The 18,123-nt window shown below is 53.8% G+C and overlaps 1 protein-coding gene across 1 annotated transcript; it reads right to left on the bottom strand.

The window, feature by feature from the left end:
• Positions 1-1,871: 1,871 nt before the first annotated feature.
• Positions 1,872-17,002, bottom strand: PHLDB3 (pleckstrin homology like domain family B member 3; the record flags this gene model as incomplete). The annotated part of the gene is made up of 15 exons (XM_084257988.1): positions 1,872-2,136; positions 3,112-3,197; positions 3,927-4,146; positions 7,628-7,684; positions 7,879-7,966; positions 8,049-8,139; positions 8,303-8,402; positions 9,782-9,889; positions 10,293-10,376; positions 10,532-10,660; positions 12,235-12,396; positions 12,618-12,746; positions 15,469-15,606; positions 15,822-16,004; positions 16,775-17,002. 15 exons carry the CDS (start codon positions 17,000-17,002, stop codon positions 2,002-2,004), a joined length of 1,938 nt encoding a protein of 645 aa, XP_084114114.1. The 3' UTR covers positions 1,872-2,001.
• Between the last annotated feature and the right edge of the window lie 1,121 nt (positions 17,003-18,123).

Raw genomic sequence — 18,123 nt, 5'->3', positions numbered from 1 at the left:
GACAGCCAGAACCTGTCCAGCGAGGGGGACCTGGGGAGAGGTCAGGCTCCAGGCCTCCCAGCACATGCTCCATGTCCCTTCAGACTTCACTAACAAAGCACAGACTCAAATACAAAATTAAGAATTTTCAGATGCAAACAAAGAGCATTAAACCCACAGGACTTCTTCTGTGCATGGGGAATTGTCAACTACACCGATCCTATGCCCATGAAACTGGAGGCCTAATATGCAGAGGGACTGGGGGATGAATTGATCCAAGAACGCAGGTGCCTCACACCTGGAGGTGAAGGCCAATGGACACCTGAAGTCCCTGAGGGCCTGGTAAATGGGGTGTTTATAATTCCAGGACTCAGGAGCATCATATCTGGATCTTCAAGGAATCCTGAGACAAGATACCCAGGTCCTAAGGAGATGGGAAGCAAAAGGGATAAATGCTAGATCCAGACAGGTTTGAGGGAGGAAGACCTCTCTCCACACAGTGACACTTGTCACTGAGAGATCAGGGCTCTAGTAGGCAGCCCAGGGGACTGCAGAAGTCCAGAACGGCACGAACTAGGGAATAGGGACAGCTTCTTGAAGGAGGGGACAACTTGCATAAGACCTAAAGGATGAACAGAAGTCAGCCAGAGTCCGATGTCTGCCTTGTTCACCAGTCCCCAGAACCTCAGCATCTTTCTTATCAGTGCAAGTCAATTATCAGACATGCCCTCTATACCTGGTTTGCACTAGACCCTTTGCTTTATGCCAAAGATACAGTATTGACTGACACAGCCCCAGTCTCCACCTCTTGAGTCTCCCACACAGTCCAGGAGACATGCTTCCCAGCAGTGATGATAGAGAGTGGTCAGGTCATGATGGGGGGAAGCACAGGGGATGGTGATCAGGGCTGGGATGGGGGGCGGGAAGTGGAGGCAGTATGATCAGGTTTGTGATGGGAGATACACAGGCAGGGTTCTCTGAGCTGGGGATGGGAAGCCCAGAGGAAGCATTTGGCTTAACCAAGAGAATCAGGGCCGTTTTCATAGAGAAGGAAGCATTTGAGCTATCTTACCTAAACACTAAGTAGGAGTTGAGTGGAATGGGGAAGGCACCTTAGCAAAGGGAATAGTATGTACAAAGATAGAAGGATTAAGGGGAAACCTTTTTTTTTTTTCTTTAATGTAATGAAACGTGCTCTGTGGTTCTTGAGGACACAGCAGTAATCAGGATAGCTCTGGCTCTGCTCTCACGGAGCTCCCAGTCCATAAAGACACAGATCCATTACCAGTGAAGATCCAGGAAGTTTGAGAACGGGACAGAGAAGCTTAAAAGGGGGGTGATGCTGGACTTAGTATGGGGATTCAGGAAGGGCTGTCTGCAGGAGGGGCATTTGAACTCAGCCCTGAAGAATGAAGAGCTGGCTGGTTAAGGGGAGGGCAGGGCAGAGGTAACGACATACCGAGACCAGGAGGGCAGGAATCTAGCATTATCTAGAACTTGCCAACAGCCCAGTCAGGTCAAAAAAGGGGTGGGAATGGACAGGCCTATAAACTAAAAAAAACAAAATTTGCCAGAGATTAATGATGTGTGTCTCCCCACCCCCTTCTCCCAGTCATGACCTTCGAGTTAAAGGCCTCCATTCCTAAAGACAGAATAGGCTGTGGGACGCCTGGCTCTCAGAAGCACCCACCATTCAGCTGTTCTGCCTAGACTCCAATCCACCCCCAACCCCACGCCTATACTGAAAACCACAGCAGCAACCACTGTTTTTCTTCCACGTTTTATTCGATATCACAGGAGCACCAATAAATAGTTCCGTTCCACACCCACAATCTTCTTCCTGCCCCGGGCAGGGCCCCACGGGCTGGCTTCCCGTCCAGGGAAGGCCCCCGCAGCCCAGAAGGCCGCTGCTCGGACCAGCCGAGCAGAATTCCCGGGAGCGTTCCAAAGGGGCGTGGCCTGGCACCACCAGGCGTTCGTGGGCGGGGCCTATCTGGGACGTCCCCCAAGGGGTGGGGCCACTCAGGGGGCGTGGTTCTCATCTGCCGCCGTCACTATGACGTCCATCCAAATACGCATGGCCTCCGGGCTAGGCGCCACCATGTAGAATAGGCGTTCATAGGTTTTGACACAGAACGTCAGGCGAGGGCTGGGGCTCTAGAAATTAAGCAGTGGAGGTGGTTAAGCGGAAAGACACGGGCCCACCCTGAGTTCGAATCCCCGCCTCAAAAGCTGTGCAGCTTTGGGTAAATTACTTAGATCCGCTGATCAGCTTCCCCATGTTGGTTGCTCATTGGATTATGAGGATTAAATGAAATAAATAACTCGGGAGAAGGGGTTTAGGATTTGGAGAGCAAGGAGGTCCCATGTCCCCTTTCCATTGCCTACGTTCTGTATCAGAAAGAGGCGTTCGAATTCCACCTCCCCTAAATTTAGGGACCCCTGATTTGTAACTGGGGAAAGTTAGTGTCTGCAAGCCCATTTATTGAGAAAACTACTTGCCAGCCCTGAACTGAGTAAATCCTTATGTCTATTGTGTTTTTAACTTCAATTCTGAGGAAGTGGGTTCAAGTGTGCCCACTCTGCTGGTGAGAAAACTAAGGCTGGAGGCGGGAAGTCACCCTCCTGACGTACCTCAGCTGGAATTCTAATGAAAGCTCTAAAAAGTCATTGCTACTCAGATGGCAGCTGCAGTCTTTAAAGGGTGATGTTAGCGGGTTGCTCTCCACAGAGTACCAGTTGCCAGCTGCCTACATTTCTGTTGCTGCACAATTCCTGAGTCCTCCGGGGGAAAAAATTATCATAGCACACGAGGAGACCCATTCTCATTTGACAACTATGGACAGAAGCTGAGAAATTACAGTCCCCCTTAGATGATCCCAGGATGCCTCTGCCCTCATCCTACCCTCTTCGTTTAGTCCCACCTGGGCATCAGAATTAGCCATATTTTTGCTCTAACTCTTTTGCTTCAAGAAAAGTAACAGCAGCTGAGAGCCAGGGACCAGGATCTTTAACTTTTGGTCTGTGCAGTGAAAATGACGTGTTGTTCTCCTGTGATAGTGGGGTCTGCGGGTGGCCTTTCTCAGGACAAGCTAAGTAGGGACTCCAGTGGCAGGGGAAGGGGCGGTTCACCTTGAAGGCACAACGTAAGTGGTCGTAATAGACTTCTTCTATGGCCTGGAAGTAGATGACGCCTTTGAGCTTGGTCTCTTCCTTGTCTGTTGAAGGAGGGGAGGGAGAAACAAAGAGGGCTAGGGGTGTCATGGCAGGGCTCACTAAGCCCAAGTCCCCATGATGACATAGGGGTGAGGCACACGGTGACCAAATCTAAAGGCCCCTAAGGTTGGAAGGTGAATGAATGTTGATGCTGGAGGAGAGACTGGTAGGAAGAATGGACGAGATGGGAGTTGGGGCTGGGGAGCTGGAATCCTAGGTCCCCAAGTGCCTTAGTCCCTAAGAATGGAAGGTCGGCAAAGACAGGTTCAAAGTCACTGTTCCCCTAGAGAGGAAGGCAAGGGGCCTGGCAGGGGAAAGGGTTACAGGAATGTGCTGACAACATGGGTTCTGACTTGGCTAGCTTAGGAAAATGGAGCCAGAAATGTCCGAAACCATTACTGAGTAGGGTTTGATTGATAAAGGAGGGAAGAGACTGGGAAGAGTAGGGATCTCTACTTCTGCTCCCGGGGAAAGAAGAGGCCAGGAGCCCAGACCCCTGGGGTCATGGGGGAGGAAAGAGCTTGAGGCCCAAATTCCTAGAACCTAGACAAGTCAGGGTAGTAGGGAGGGGGGCCTAGATTCCTGAGTCCTGAGAGAGGAAGGGGCTCGGGCTCCAGACTCCCAGAGCTGAGTGAAAAGGGGGATGAGGAAGGAAAGGTGAGTGTGGTGGGGGAGACTGAGTGGTCTCTTCCAGGCTCCCGGGGGGCCGCAGGTGGCGAGGCTGCACTTACCCGCGTAGTAGGCCAGGCGCCGGGCCTGGCGGTCGAAGCAGAACCACCGCTTCCTCCAGGTCTTGATGCGGCCGCCCATCTTCACCAGGGGTCCGCGGCAGCAGCCCCCGAACACCCGGAGGTGCGGGCAGCTGTCCGGGTTGTGGCCCCATCGTTCCAGATGCTGCCGAAGATCCAAGACCCGTGGGCCAGGAGGGCGGGGTGGAGGCTGGGGCGGAGCCTGAGGGGGATTTGAGGGGGGCTGCTGAGAAAGGCAAAGGATCAGGAAAGCGTCCTACATCCTGGCGCCGAGGCCCAACATGAGGCTGAGCGTCGCAGCTGCCTGGAAGGCAGCCACAGTCTATTTTTTTTTTAAAGATTTATTTACTTATACAAGAGCTGGGGTACAGGCCAGAGGCACGGAGGGTAAGAGATTTCACCAGAGACAGAGCAGGGAGCAGAACAGGCAGACAGACCCAAGACACTGTTGAAGGAAGCAGCAGGCGAGGCAGGAGAGGTCTGTCGCGCCATGTGGGTATCTCCTTGGCCAGCCGGGAATTGAACCCACACTGCGGAGAGTGCAGACAGCTTCATACTGTGGCGCTCTACCTGCTGCGCCACCGGGGAGACCCAGCAGCCACAGACTTTAAAGGGTGATATTAGCGACTGACCAAGACAATCATTCCAACAGCTAATTAGGACGGGGTCAGTCTTGCCCAGAGCTTTCCCCTTTGTCAACTCCTGGAGTCCCCAAGGAGGCCTTTGGGATAGGTCCACTGTGAGAAAACTGAGGTGTAGCGATGACGTAATCCACCATTATCTCTCATAGCTTATAGGTGGCGAAGCTGGGTGAACCCAGGTCTTTCCCACTCTAGAGCTCACCCAGAGATGTGAGGGCCCCTTCGGGGACCTTCATCTACTGCCTTTGTGAAGTAGGACCAAATAATAAGCGGTCAATAAATGAGAATCCTGTTTCCATTCTTATTATTGTTAATATTCTTGTGATGAAATTAGTGATTATTACCTCTGCCCGGCACTCTGTTAATAGAATCCCTCTGCCCTCCTCAAGATCTCCAGGAGATACATCATTAACCCATTTTACAGATGTGAACACCAAGACTCAGAGGTTAAGTCAGTAGGCCTAGTTCACACAGCTGAACTGACTAAGCCAGGGCTCACCAGGGAAAGAGATCATCTTAGGTGAGGGAGCAGAATTAAGGCCATAAATCTCACGTTTATGAGAGCTCGACCACAGACCCAGCTCGATCATGCCTCTTCTTCCAAACAATCCCTGTTAAGAATGGTTAGATCCCTGTGGCACACTGAGGCTCAGAGCCACACACCTGGGACTTTAGGGTACAAGCGGACCCCTGGGAATGTTGTTAAAATGCAGAACCTGAGTCATTCCAGGGGACCACACTCTGAGTATCAAGGTCTGAGAAAACTAAAGTGAGCTCAGAGCAAGAAGGGAGGAGAAAAAGAGATACTCCATGGATGGGCACAGGACAGCAAAGAGAGGGAATGAGGAGGAGCCAAGGAAATCACAGGAGAGGCAAGGGCAGTTGAAGGGACACTCTGGAATCTTATTGTTAAGAGTCATCTCCCCAAATCCATGCAGTAACACGAATGATCACCAGCTTGTATGGAAGTTCCTATTGTGTGCCTGACAAGGTGTCAAGGTATCAGTCTTCGATTCCTTTCCAAAACAACCTATTACTGTCTCTATATCCCAGATGTGGAAACTGAGGCCTCTGGAGAGGAAGCAACACAACAAGGTCACCCAGGCAGGATGTGGTGGACCCAGGCCCCAATCCACGGGAGCAGGCATGGACTTGGAACTCTGGACTATGCTGCACATCTGTGTCACCATTTGGGAATCCCTGTGCCACTCAGAGCCTCAGTTTCCATATACAGAAACTTGGGGGTCATCATGGCATACTTCTGGCAGAGCTGTTTCAAGGTGGAGCTTTTTGCTGCTGGGCTCCTACCTCAGTTGTTGCAAATCTCAGAGGCACACTTGATCATGTGCAACAGTTAGCTTGGAGTAGAAGTGGGGGCAGGGAAGTGCACACAACAGAGGACTGCTGAATAAATGATGATGTCCTGGATTTTGCAGGCACCAAAAAAAATAAAACAACATAGAAAGATGCCCCAGAGCAGGAGTGTTTCATTTTTAATGACTTAGAGTGTATGCCTGACAACCGGAAGTCTCTGCCTCCCTTCCAGCTTCTTTCAGCATCCTGGCTTTTAGCACCTGACATGCTATTTAGTTTACTTATTAATGCTGCTTTCTGTCTGTCTCCTGCGAAAGCCAGCTTGCCTGAGGGCAGGGATTGTCATTTTGGTCACTCATGTAACCCAGACTTAGCCCACAGTCACTCCACTAACTACTAATTGAATAAGAAAAGGACAAAGGGTTGAGAAGACAGAAAAACTTGTTGGCAGTGACGTGCTCACCACATGATAAGGGGGGCTGAGTGTACATGGAAGTGTATGCAGAAGGTACAAAGGTTTCTCAATAAGAGAAAGCAATTGTACCCCAGAAGCCTGATGGGGAGACCAGAACTTTCTCTATGTAAGGTCACGTTCTTCAGTACAAGTGTGTCTGTGCTTTAGCATAGGTAACAATAAAATCTTAATGAGGCACTTATGGGCAAACCCCCAGAAACTCTACAGGATAAATTATTCCATTTTTTTCCATGACTACATAACTTTTTTTTTCAGTAAGGAGAATAGGAACTTTGAGATGAAAAGATTCAGGAGACATTTGAACCAAATGCAGTCTGTCATTTTGCTGGCTCCAGATTCAAATAACCAACCATAAAAATACATTTTGGAGGGGCCTCCCTGGTGGTACAGGAGGTTGAGCGCAGCACTGTGAAGCTGGCCACAGCCTCTGCAGTGTGGGTTCGATCCCGGCTGGCCACGGAGCTACCCACATGGCATGGCAGACCTCTCCTGTCTCGCCCACTGCTCCCCTCAGCAGCGCTTTCGGTCCGTCTGCCTGTTCTGTTCCCCACTCTGTCTCTGGTGAACCCTCCCGCACATCTGGCCTGTACCCCGGTTCTTGTATAAATAAAAAATAAATATTTTTTTAAAAATTACGTTTTGGAGACAATGAGAGGAATAGAAATATGGACCATGTATTAGGATGCTACATCATTATTAATACTTTCACAAGGTCTGCTATATTTTTTTTAAAAGGTGTCTCTTGGAGATCCTGCTTGAGGTATGGGTGAGCTGACCTACTCTCTAGAATTTGCTTTAATAGGTCCACTGCTGAGTGGCAACAGGGAAGGGAAACAAAGTTGGCAAGTAAAACAAGATTCAATACTGATCATCACTGAAGGAAGCTTAATACTCCTCTATTCTATATTTGCATGTCTTTGAATATTTCTGAAACAATTATTAAAAGAAATAAAAATAAATAAGCTTTACAGGACTTTTTAAAGCCCTCATCTGTAGCTGCCCCCATTCTGTGGTAACTGGTGACACTGGCACCTACTTACAGAAGAGGAAACTGAGGCACAGAGAAGTGGAACGCATTACCCCAGGACAGGTCAGGGATACAGATGAGCATAATGGGAACAGAAGCTAGGCCTTTCTTGCCAAGCCCGCACACTGTTCTGTCATGGGAGGGGAGGAAAGGGTGAGATAAGAAAGCGGGGAGGCCAGGGAGGGAAACAGCAAGGAAGCAGGGACAGGGCAGGGCAGGGACTCACCATGATGGCAGGGACAGCAGAGCCTGGGGAAACTTCCGGGCTTCTTTTGGTCCCTTCCTGTGGGTTCAGGATGAAGGAGTGAACAAGGTTGCTAAGGAATGCAATGTAGGGGAAATGTACCGGGTCTTGGGTCTGAGCGGGTGTTGGAGGGGTCTGAGGGAGGAGGGACTGAGGCCTGGTCTCCAAAGGCAGCTGGAGCAGGATATCTGGAGGATAATCCTAAAGAGAAGGAGGAGACTCTGGGGTCTCACCCTGGCCTTGAGAAGCCGTTCCCTCTCCGCCACAGCCTGCTGCAGGAGCTGCTCCATGCGGGCAATGTCTGGGTGGAGGACTCCGCAGCTAGGAGGGAAGAGAGACCAGGGCAGGTTACAGTGGCCCAGCATCTTCCTCCCATCGCTCTACCTTCTCCCTATCACCTTACCTGTTCCCAGGGCCACAATTCAGCAGCTGATAGAGGGGATGTCTCCCAGAATCCCCTGTGGCTGAGGGGAGAGCAGAGGCCTTCAGAGGTCCTGAGGGAGAAGGGTTGGGGCTAAGGGACCAGCCTCTTCCCTTGTCAAGCCCCTCTAATCCTCCTTTCTCCCCCATGCAGGCAGGCATCCAGCCTTCCCCATCGTATGCTGCAGGAAAGGGGTGAAGGATGTGGAGCTATATGAGCATAGGAACAGATCTCACCAGTACAATGGAGCGAGAGAGGGCGGGGCTCCCCCCTCTGGCTTGCCCTCTCTCCCCTCTTCCGGGTCAGGCTTCCTGTCCTCTGGAGGCCAATGGCACCCTGGAGACATACACGAGTCAGGCACATAGAAAAGATGTTCAGTCTCACCCTAAGTGTGGACAGGGACCTAAGGCCCAAAGGAGAGAAGAGTTCGCCAGGGAAGAGTAAGGGAAAGAGTGTTTCAGGTGGGAGGATCAACAAGTGCAAAGGCCCTGAGGCATGAACAAGTGTGGCATATTAGAGTGTCAGTGCTCCTACAGCTGAGCAAAGTGGGTATGAGGAGGGAGAGTGGTGGGCGGTGGGCAGGGGTCAGATCATGGTTAGAGGTTAGAGGTGCACTGAACGAAGGCTTTTGATGAGGAGGATTGGAATAGGAGGGATGAAGATCCCTCTGGCTGCTTTGTAGTATGGCACATAAGAACTCAACAAATACTAGCTGTCCTGAATATTATGCATGTTATTGTTATTACAGAACTATTAAAAATGATGAACTCTAAAGCAACAATAGAAAATGATCTCCAAGCTACAGTGTTATGTTAGAAAACAAAAACCAACTAATAGTTAATATATATCTACCCCACGTCTAAGCACTAGCTATATGTTCACACCACTGAAATATATCTTTTTTCAACTCCTATTCATCCAACCTCATGCACAGACTCTGCCATTTCATTTAAAATTAGCAATTAGGGGGCAACCCTGATGGCCTAGGGGTTAAGTCAGTGCTATCACTGTGAAGACGGCTTGAGTTCGATCCCCGGCCAGGGAGGTGACCCACATGGCACAGCAGACCTCTCCTGTCTTGCCTGCTGCTCCCCTCAGCAGTGTATTTCAGTAGATCTGCCTGTTCTGCTCCCCACTCTGTCTCTGGTGAATCTTCTCACACCCTCCCTGGCCCTTCTGGCCTACATCCCAACTCTTCTATAAAAAATAAATGTTTAAAAAAATTAGCAATTAGTAACTCCTTCATAAGTTGGGATGCCCAGTTTGAACGGGGCCTCTCTGGAAGGTAGGACTCTCAAGAAACAAGCAGCTGCTTTGGGGTGAGGGGGCTGTAGATCCCAGGCGGCAAGGAGAAGAGTGCTTCTTGTCAATAGAACCTGTTGGACCATTGATTAAAAATTACCCCTGGGCATGCATGTTCCCATTTCACCAGAGGAAGGGTGGAACGAGACGCAGAAGAAAGGGGAGAAAATTAGGAGTTAGTCATGCTGGCTCTCTCCCATGTATACAGGAGGTATACATGTTACCATTAAGCTTCTTTTTGGCTTTAAAAAAGAGAAAAAAATAATCATAATATAGCTGGAGTCTGTTAAAAAAAAATTAGTAAAGCCCCAGATCATCCTTCTGTCTCTCACACTGCACAGCAGGGTTAACCACAGAGGAAGTTCTGGAGATGGACCTCTAAGACATGAGAACTGAAGCTGAGGGGGCGGCACCTGCAGGGAGCTGTGAACTGAGAAGAGGCAGGAGGAGGTGGCGGCAGTGTGGGCGGTGGGGTCCTGGAGCACCAGCAGCTGGCGATCTGTCTTCTGAGTGAATAGGAGCTGCAGGAGAGCAGGGAGGTTGATGGGAGCTGGCAGGATCACAGAGGACCCTCCAGTTCCCCAGTGCTCTGCCCCAGGCTCCAGGTGCCATCCCATTTCTTAGATGGAAAACACAAAAGCTCAAGGGCAGGAGGGGGCTTCAATGTAGGCTTGGTCTCCAAGCCCCCCAAGCCCCAAACTCTCCCATCCCCTGTAGGGGGGAATGTGGTTAGAAATTTATGGTTCCTTGAAAAGGGGCTGAGGAAGAAGGAGGTAGGGGGAGGGACCCTAGGATCTGAGAGAGGAGATGAAGGAAGGGAGATCTGGGTCTGAGGGAGGAGGAGATGGGGGGTCTGCACTCCTGTGTCCAAGAGAGGGGTGGAGGTCTAGACTCAAAGGTCACAGGTGAATGAAATTCTCCTACCTTAGTGAGGGCCTGGTTGGACTCAGAGAAGTCCCCATCAGGAGTTCCCTGAAGGCAGTTTAGCTCAAGCAGTCGGCTGCGTTCCTAGGAAAGGACAAACTATCACGCACTACCCCATCTCAGAGGAAATGTGCCATCCCAGGCGCTTCCCTGATGCCAGAAGACATCTGCGGTGCAGGGTGGGAGTACCCCCAAGGGGAGTGAAGATGGTAGGACAGATCTCCGAGCTCGGAACCTACCTGTGTCAAGGCCTGAATGGCCTCTTCCTTCTTCCGGCTCAGCCCCCGGCTCTCAGCTGCCATTTGCTCCCCCAGAGACTTCAGTTGCTCTTCCAAGACCTGGATCCGGCGCTGCAGAGAGGTTCCTGGCTACACATCTGCCCCAGGAGGCCCCGTAGACTCCCCAGCCCCACCATCCTGCAAAACCAGGGCTTTCTTGAGAGCCCACAGTGCGCTCCATCCCATAATAGAGACAGTGGGACCTAGATGCCCTTGATGGATTGGGGCGACTCAACTCTCTGGTGCTTTCTTCCCTTTTGAGGATCCAGAAGAGACCAGTGCTTGGAGGATTTAATAGAGAGAGAGAAACTGAGAGACACAGAGACCCAGGGAGAGTTGCCAAGGACAGAGAGAGAAAAAGAGACAAACCATCACATGTACAGAAAAAGCATGACCGAGACAGGCTTCCCATCCCTACCCCAGAGTCAGAGATGCCGAGAGAAGACAGAAATAGGACAGAGAGAAGTTGTGTGAGGCAGAAGAAGGGAAAAGACAGAGATGAGAAAAAGATGCAGAAATAGAGGTAGGGAGTGGAGACGCACATCAGACCTTCCAAAACGATGAGAAATTTTGTGTTAAATGTAGTTGAGTATGGGCCTCCCTGGTGGTGCAGCGGTTGAGCGCTGGGTTGCAAAGCTGCCCGCGGCCTCTGCAGCGCTGGTTCTATCCCCAGTTGCTCCCCGGCCACTGGAGGAGGGTCCCGCATGGCGCGCAGACCTCTCCTGCCGCCCGCTGCTCCCCTCAGCAGTGTCCTTCGCTCCTTCTGCCTTCTCTGCTCCCCGCTCTGGCTCTGGTGAATTCTCTCACCCTCCCGCACTTCTGACTGTACCCAGTGCTTGTAGAAAATAAAATAAATAAATAAATCTTTTTAAAAAATTAAAAAAAAAATGTAGTTGAGTATGTGGCTTTTCCAGCAGGATCTATCACACCCTTGAAGGTGAAGCTCCAAGAAAGGAGAGAGGATATCTTTTTGGATTAGCATTTGAAAGGCAGAGAGTGCCATGGTGAAAACCATCAGGTTCAAATCCCAATGAAACCTTTCCAAACTAAGCGATCTTGGAAAAGATTACGTGAGCACCTTCAGTGTTTTCTTTATAAAATGAGAAAATACAGTAGGGATTGTTGTGAGGATTCCATGAGTCAATACTCGGGGAAAGGTTTAGAGCTGTGCCTAGCACCTGGTGATGATCAATGAACGTCAGCTACTGGGGCCTCCCCGGTGGCACAGGGGTTAAAGACAGCGCTATCAAGCTACTACCAGCCACGGCAGCAGAAGTTCGATCCCTGGCCGGCCAGGGAGCTGACCCACATGGCGCAGCAGACCTCTCCTGTCTCGCCCGCTGCTCCTCTCAGCAGTGTATTTCAGTCATTCTGCCTGTTCTGCTCCCCACTCTGTCTCTGGTGAATCCTCTCACCAGCCCCGCCCCTCTGGCCTGTACCCCAGTTCTTGTATGCATAAATAAATAAATGAATAAATAAATAAATCTTTTGTATGCATAAATAAATAAATCTTTAAAAAAAAAAAAAAAGAACGTCAGCTACTGTTGGGAGTATTCTGGAGGGTCTGACACAGGTAGGCAAGAAGGACCATAAAAGGGCCAGACATGGAGTGGAGTAGACAGAAGACAAGGGTGAGGGAGGCAGAGCTGCCCAGCCCGGCTCACCCTGTGCTGTGCCACGCTGGCCTGAAGTTCCTGAACCTGGGGATCCAGTGCCCGGGCCCCAGGGTTGTCCCGATCCTCCTCTTCCCGCCGGCTCTCCCGTTCCAGCTGCTGGAACTCCAGATCCTCGTAGGCACGCTGGGCCACGTCCAGCTGTTCCCTCATCTGTCCAGGGAACCCAAAAGGGCTGGAGGCATGGACCCATAGGACCCAAGGGAGTTGTGGGCTGGGGCCAGGTCAGGGGTCAGGGGTTAAAGACTTAATCTCCAGCGTCTTGGGCGTCACGGGATTGAGTCCTGAAATCCTAGGTCGGGGAGGTGGGGATTGAGGACCTGGATTTCTAGGTTCTGGACACCAGATCCCTGAGAGATCCAGAGGGCCCTCACCTCCTGTACCCCCTGCAGAAGTCGCTCACGCTGGTCCTCTGGCTGTGACTCCAGCTGTCCCTGGGCCTCCTGGAGTCTCTGGCGGAGACCTTCCACTCGATCCCGCTCCTGACTCAGTCGCCTCTGCTCCTGAAAGAAGAACCAGATTCTATGTACCCTCAGCCTGAGCACAGAGAGGGAAACCAGCCAGCAAAGGCCTGACCATCCAGATCTCAGAGCTGCCTGGAGTGTCAGCTCTATGACACAGGGACCCTGTCTGTCTGGCTCACTCTCATACAGGCCTATCCAGTCAGGCCTGGCAAGTAAATGGAGTTTAGGAGAAGGATGAAGAAATAAATGCAAAACATATCCAGGCCGGGTGACACATGCTAGGGACCCAGAGGTGGGTCAGCCCTGCGCCCTGTGTTCCAGGTGGACAAAGCCAGCTACAGTCTGCAACAATCAGGACAGTGAAACATGGAAACTGTGGGAACCAAGAGGGGAACAATTTCTTCTGGGGTAACCCAAGGCTTTCTGGATATGAGGATATTAAAGTAAGTCTCAAAATCTGGGGAACATTTATACCTGGAGAGCTAGAGGGAGCTGGAACAACATTTTGGGCAGAGGGAACACCATGGCACAAATGCAGAGACATTGAAAAGTACAGGAAGTTTAGAAGGTAAGTTCTGGTGAGGAAGGTGATGTGGTGGAAGGAGGATGAACAGGGCATGGCACGGTTCGCCTCAGGTTTGGTCAACCAAGTTGAGAAGCCCTTATTCTGGGGCTGTGCGGAGCCATGGAAGGATCAAAAGGCTGGAGTAAGATCTTTTAGAATCACTTTTCTAGAAGATAGACTTTTAAGGGCCTAAGATGGCTCCTTTGAGTCCTCCCTGCAATGAGGACGACAATGAGTGTGCAAAGGACATGAACTAGAGAGAAAGTTTCAAGGCCCAGAAAGGTCAGGACAGGTTGACAGTAAGTGACAGGTTGACTCAGGGAATGTGCAGAGCAAAGCCCAGGACTCTGACCTGGTGACCGAAAGGACAATGAAACAGGGATGAATTTGGAAATAGAGTTGCTGAGGGCAGTTTTGGACATAGTCATTAAGAAGGGGTCAGACTATTGGGACTGAGGGAGGAGAGGCTGGGGACTGGACTCCTGGGCCTGAGGGAGGAGGGGCTGGGGGATGGACTCCTGGGTCTTGGAAGAAGAAGGTTCATATGGAAACCAGCATGCTAAGAAGGAGAACATACCAGTCTAGATTTTGGCAGAGAAATCAGAGCTGGAAGACACAGAGACTGTTTGAGGGCAAATGAGGGCTCAGGACTCAGCCCCAGAAAATTCCAACATACAAGATAAGACAAAGAGAAAAACTGATGGAATTCCAAAGTTGCCATTTTCCAACCTACAAAGATAGCTGATCCAAGCAATGACCAGCAAGAGATGAAACATGGAAACTGTGGGAACCAAGAGGGGAATAATTTCTTCTGGGGTAACCCAAGGCTTTCTGGATATGAGGATATTAAAGTAAGTCTTGGGCCTCCCTGGTGGTGCAAGGGGTTAAGACACAGTGGTATGAAGCTACCTGCAGCCACTGCAGCACAAGTTCAATCCCCAGGCAGGGAGCTGACCCACACAGCACAACAGACCTTTCCTGTCTCTCCCGCTGCTCCTCTCAGTAGTGTATTTCAGTTGATCCGCCTGTTCTGTTCCCCACTCTGTCTCTGGTGAATCTTCTCACCCCTCACCCCCCACACACACACACCTCTGGCCAGTACCCCAGTTCTTATATGCATAAATAAATAAATTCTTTTTTTAAAAATGAGAATGTCAAGCCTTTAGGCGAAGGATTGTTATGAAGGGATCAAAGTGAGTCACCGAGGTCTAGACAACCAGAGACAATGACCCCTTGTCACGGTGCCTCTGCTTCTTTCCAAGCACTTGCAAAGGACTCCACAGACCCACAGCTACACCCTGACCAGGACAATTTGATACGAAATAACACACAGGCCTTAGATGACCTCATCTGACATCAGTCACTGTTAACTGGCATTTTCAGACAGTCGGCGACACATGAAAACGTAGTGGAAATGAGTCCAGAGTAAGAACTTACGATTCTGGAGGTGTGGTAATGACATAGGGACAGAGAGACCAAAAGGAGCTCTCGTCTGTAAACCTCACATGCTGAGGTACTGACAGGCAACAGGCTGTCTGGGATTGGCTTTTATTTTTTTTATTTTTTTATTTTTTTTAAATATTTAATTTAATTTTTTTTTAGATTTATTTATTTATTTATACAAGCACTGAGTACAGTCAGAAGCGCAGGAGGGTGAGAGAATTCACCAGAGCCAGAGCGGGGAGCAGAGCAGGCAGAAGGACCGAAGGACACTGCTGAGGGGAGCAGCGGGCGGCAGGAGAGGTCTGCGCGCCATGTGGGACCCTCCTCGGTGGCCGGGGAGCAGCCGGGGATCGAACCGGCGTCGCGGAGGCCGCGGGCAGCTTCGCAACCCAGCGCTCAACCACTGCGCCACCGGGGAGGCCCTGGGATTGGCTTTTAAAGCTGGGGGACGGGGAAACCAAGAGGTGGGGTGAGAAGGGTCACGGTATGACTCCTCTATTTTTGTTGGGTTCCCTACGACATTTAAAGAGCTAAGAAAGAAGGACAAAGGATGAAGCCCCAGTGAGTCAGGCCCCAAAATCAGGCTTGGGGGGGGGGAGAATGGGGGAGGGGAGCAAACCCGCCCTGGGGCCAGTCCAAGTATCTCTGTTTGGCGAATGGGGACAACTGTGATTCCCAGACCCCAGGAGCAGCAGGACCCTCCTTCCCACAAAGAAGGAAACTGATGCTGAAGATCCAGCCGCGCTAACAGACCTGTTCCCGCTGCTCGCGGCTGCCCTGCTCGGCGTCCACCTGCTGGCCCAGCAGCTCGCGCAGCTGTTCCTCTTCCCGCCGAGCGGCCACGCGCTCCCCAGCCAGCTCACCCCGCAGCAGGGCGACCTCCACCTCCATCTGCGGGGAGAATGCCAGGCCTCCTGGGTCCCAAGGGCAGGGGCCTGGGGACTTGGATGCCCGTGTCTGATGGGGGAGCCTGGGAGCCAGAATTCCTGGATTCGGAGGGACGACGAGGCCTAGCGTCTGACCCCGGGGGAGGACAGGGCTGGCGGCCTGGCCCTGGGCCTCCCGGTGAGCTGGCATCAGCCTTCCCGACAGACCTGCGGCCTCACCTCGATCCTCAGCTCCTTCCGCTGGCGCTGCAGCTCCTTCACCCGCTGCTCCATCAGGGCCACGCGAGTCAGCGCCTCCAGCTGCTGTCCTCGGAGCCGCCGCGCAGCGCCCCGCACCCCCTCCCCAGGCTGGGTGGATGCGGGGGTCGGGGCCGGGACCTGGGGGGGAAGCGGAGCCTCCGCCTGGGGTCCAGAGGGGTGTGGTCAAGAGGAGAGGCAGCCCCTCCGCGGTCACTAAGTCCACCTCTTCCCCATCCCATACCCGCGGCCTAACCACCGTCAGACTCTTACTCCCGCAAGGGGGGGAGCAGGTCTCCGACCCCAGGGAGGGGGCGAAGACCACCCTATCCAGGTCCCTTTCTCTTGGCGTCCCATGGCCCTGGATCTCTCTCTCCTGGGCCTCTCTGAGTCGTTCCCGTCTCTCTGTCTCCGTCGCTGCGTCTGACTTGCTGGGTCTCTTTCTCCCTCGAGTATCTCCCTCTCTCAAGGCTTCTCCATCTCTATGTCTGCTTTTCTGGGCACCTTTGTTTGGGGGTTTCCGTCCGTGTCTCTCTCCCCATCTAAGTCTTTGTCTCTGCTTGGTCTCTTTCTCTCTCTTCCCTCAGGGTCTCCCTGTCTCCCTGCCTTGGGGTGCCCACCTGGCGTCTCCGCACCTGCCTCTGGGTCTCCATCTCTCTCTTGGTCTGAGTCTCTCTGGCTCCAAGCCGGGGTCTCAGTCTTTCCGGAACCCCCCTATCTCCGGGGTTCCCGTCCTGTCTCGGGGTCCCCCTCTGTCCTGGTCTCTGTCCACCTGGTCTCTCTCGCTCCCCCCGTCTGGGTCTCTCAGGGGTCTCTGCATCTCTGGGGCCCTCTCCGGGTCTGTCTGTTGGTCTGCCCGCGTCGGCCACGCACTCGCTCAGTCTGTCTTTGGGGACCCCTCGCCGCCTCCCCCGGCTCCCGGCGCGGGGCCTCACCGCGTCGCGGCTGCTCTCGGTGCTGCTGCCTTCTCCCACCTCGTCCTCCTCCTCCGCCGGCTGCCCGGGCGCCCGGCCGCTGGGAGGCTCCGCAGGGGCCGCCTGCTCGCCGCGCTCCCCCGCGCGCTCCTGGGGCTGGGCGGCCCCTTGGGGCTGGCCCTGCGCGTCGCATTCTGGGGCCGGCGGCGGCGGCGGGGTCCCCTCGTCCGGGCTGCCGGGCGTCCCCATGGCCTCTGGGCGCTCCGCGGGGGGCGGGGCCCGGCGGCGGAGGCGGGGCCCGGCGGCGGGGCGGGGCGGGGCGGGGCCCGGCGGCGGGGCGGGGCCTGGCGGCGGGGCGGGGCCTGGCGGCGGGGGCGGGGCCAGGAGCCCGAGCTCCGCGCGGGACCGGCCGGAGCAGCGCGCCCTGGGGGTGGGGCCGGAGAGTTCAAAGGCTGAAGCTGCACATTCCGGGAGCGTGGCCTGGAGTTTCTAGGGGCGGAGTTTGGGGGATCCTAGGACGCCCCGCCCCGGAGGCGGGACCGGAATTTGAGTCCGGGGTCCTCCGGGCGCGACCCTTGCTGGCCTCGCCTACAGCCCTGCGCCGAGCCGGACCCTCCCCGCAGACCCCCCAGTCCCCGGGGCCGCGCTGGGGCCGTCGCGCCTCCCTCGGGGCACAGGCGTGGCTCACACCCCCCGCTCGGAATTCTCGTGGTCTCGGCTCTGACCCGCTCTCCCCGAGCCCCAGGAGCTGGGGCTCCTAGTCTCCCGCTTCGGCAAAAACACAACTCTGGGTCTCCTGCTCCTCCCGGTTGCTAAAGCTCCAACGCCAGCCTCTTCCTCCCCGCGGACCCAGGAGGCCGAGTCTCCAGCCCCGCAGCCCGCGCGGCCCCCGCAGCCCGGCGGCCCCGGCTCCCTTACCCGCTCAGGCTCCGGCGCGCTCCTCCGGGCGCTCAGGCGCCGCCGTCTGCCCGCGAGACAGGTGCTGGGGAGAGGAGGAGAGACCTGCGCTGACCCCCACCCCGCGCCCGGAAGTGGAGGGAGGGGGACAACAGGTCCAACAGCTCCCAGGGAGGAGGGAGCGGCCAGCTCGCCCCGCCCGCGGCCGCGGCATCCGGCCATCCCGGCCCCATCAGCTCCACCCTCACAACACCCAGCCTGGAGACCCCACACTCCGCCCCCAAGACCCCCCTTTCTGCCCCCCCTGGACTGCCAGGCGTCTCGGTCACCTACATATAAGCGCCTCCCTAATGCCCAGACCCTGGGAATCCTGAAAGGAAGAGGGGACTGCAGATAGGGGCCTCTCCCCTCTAATTAGTCCTTTAGAAGGGCCCCGACCGGTTTGGGGAGCTGGGCAAGGGGAGGGGGTGCCC

The sequence above is a fragment of the Talpa europaea genome (genome assembly GCF_964194135.1).
Source record: "Talpa europaea genome assembly, chromosome: 16".
Classification (NCBI taxonomy): Eukaryota; Metazoa; Chordata; class Mammalia; order Eulipotyphla; family Talpidae; genus Talpa; species Talpa europaea.
Note: the sequence above shows the minus strand (reverse complement) of the source record. Positions and strands in the feature narration are given on the sequence as shown.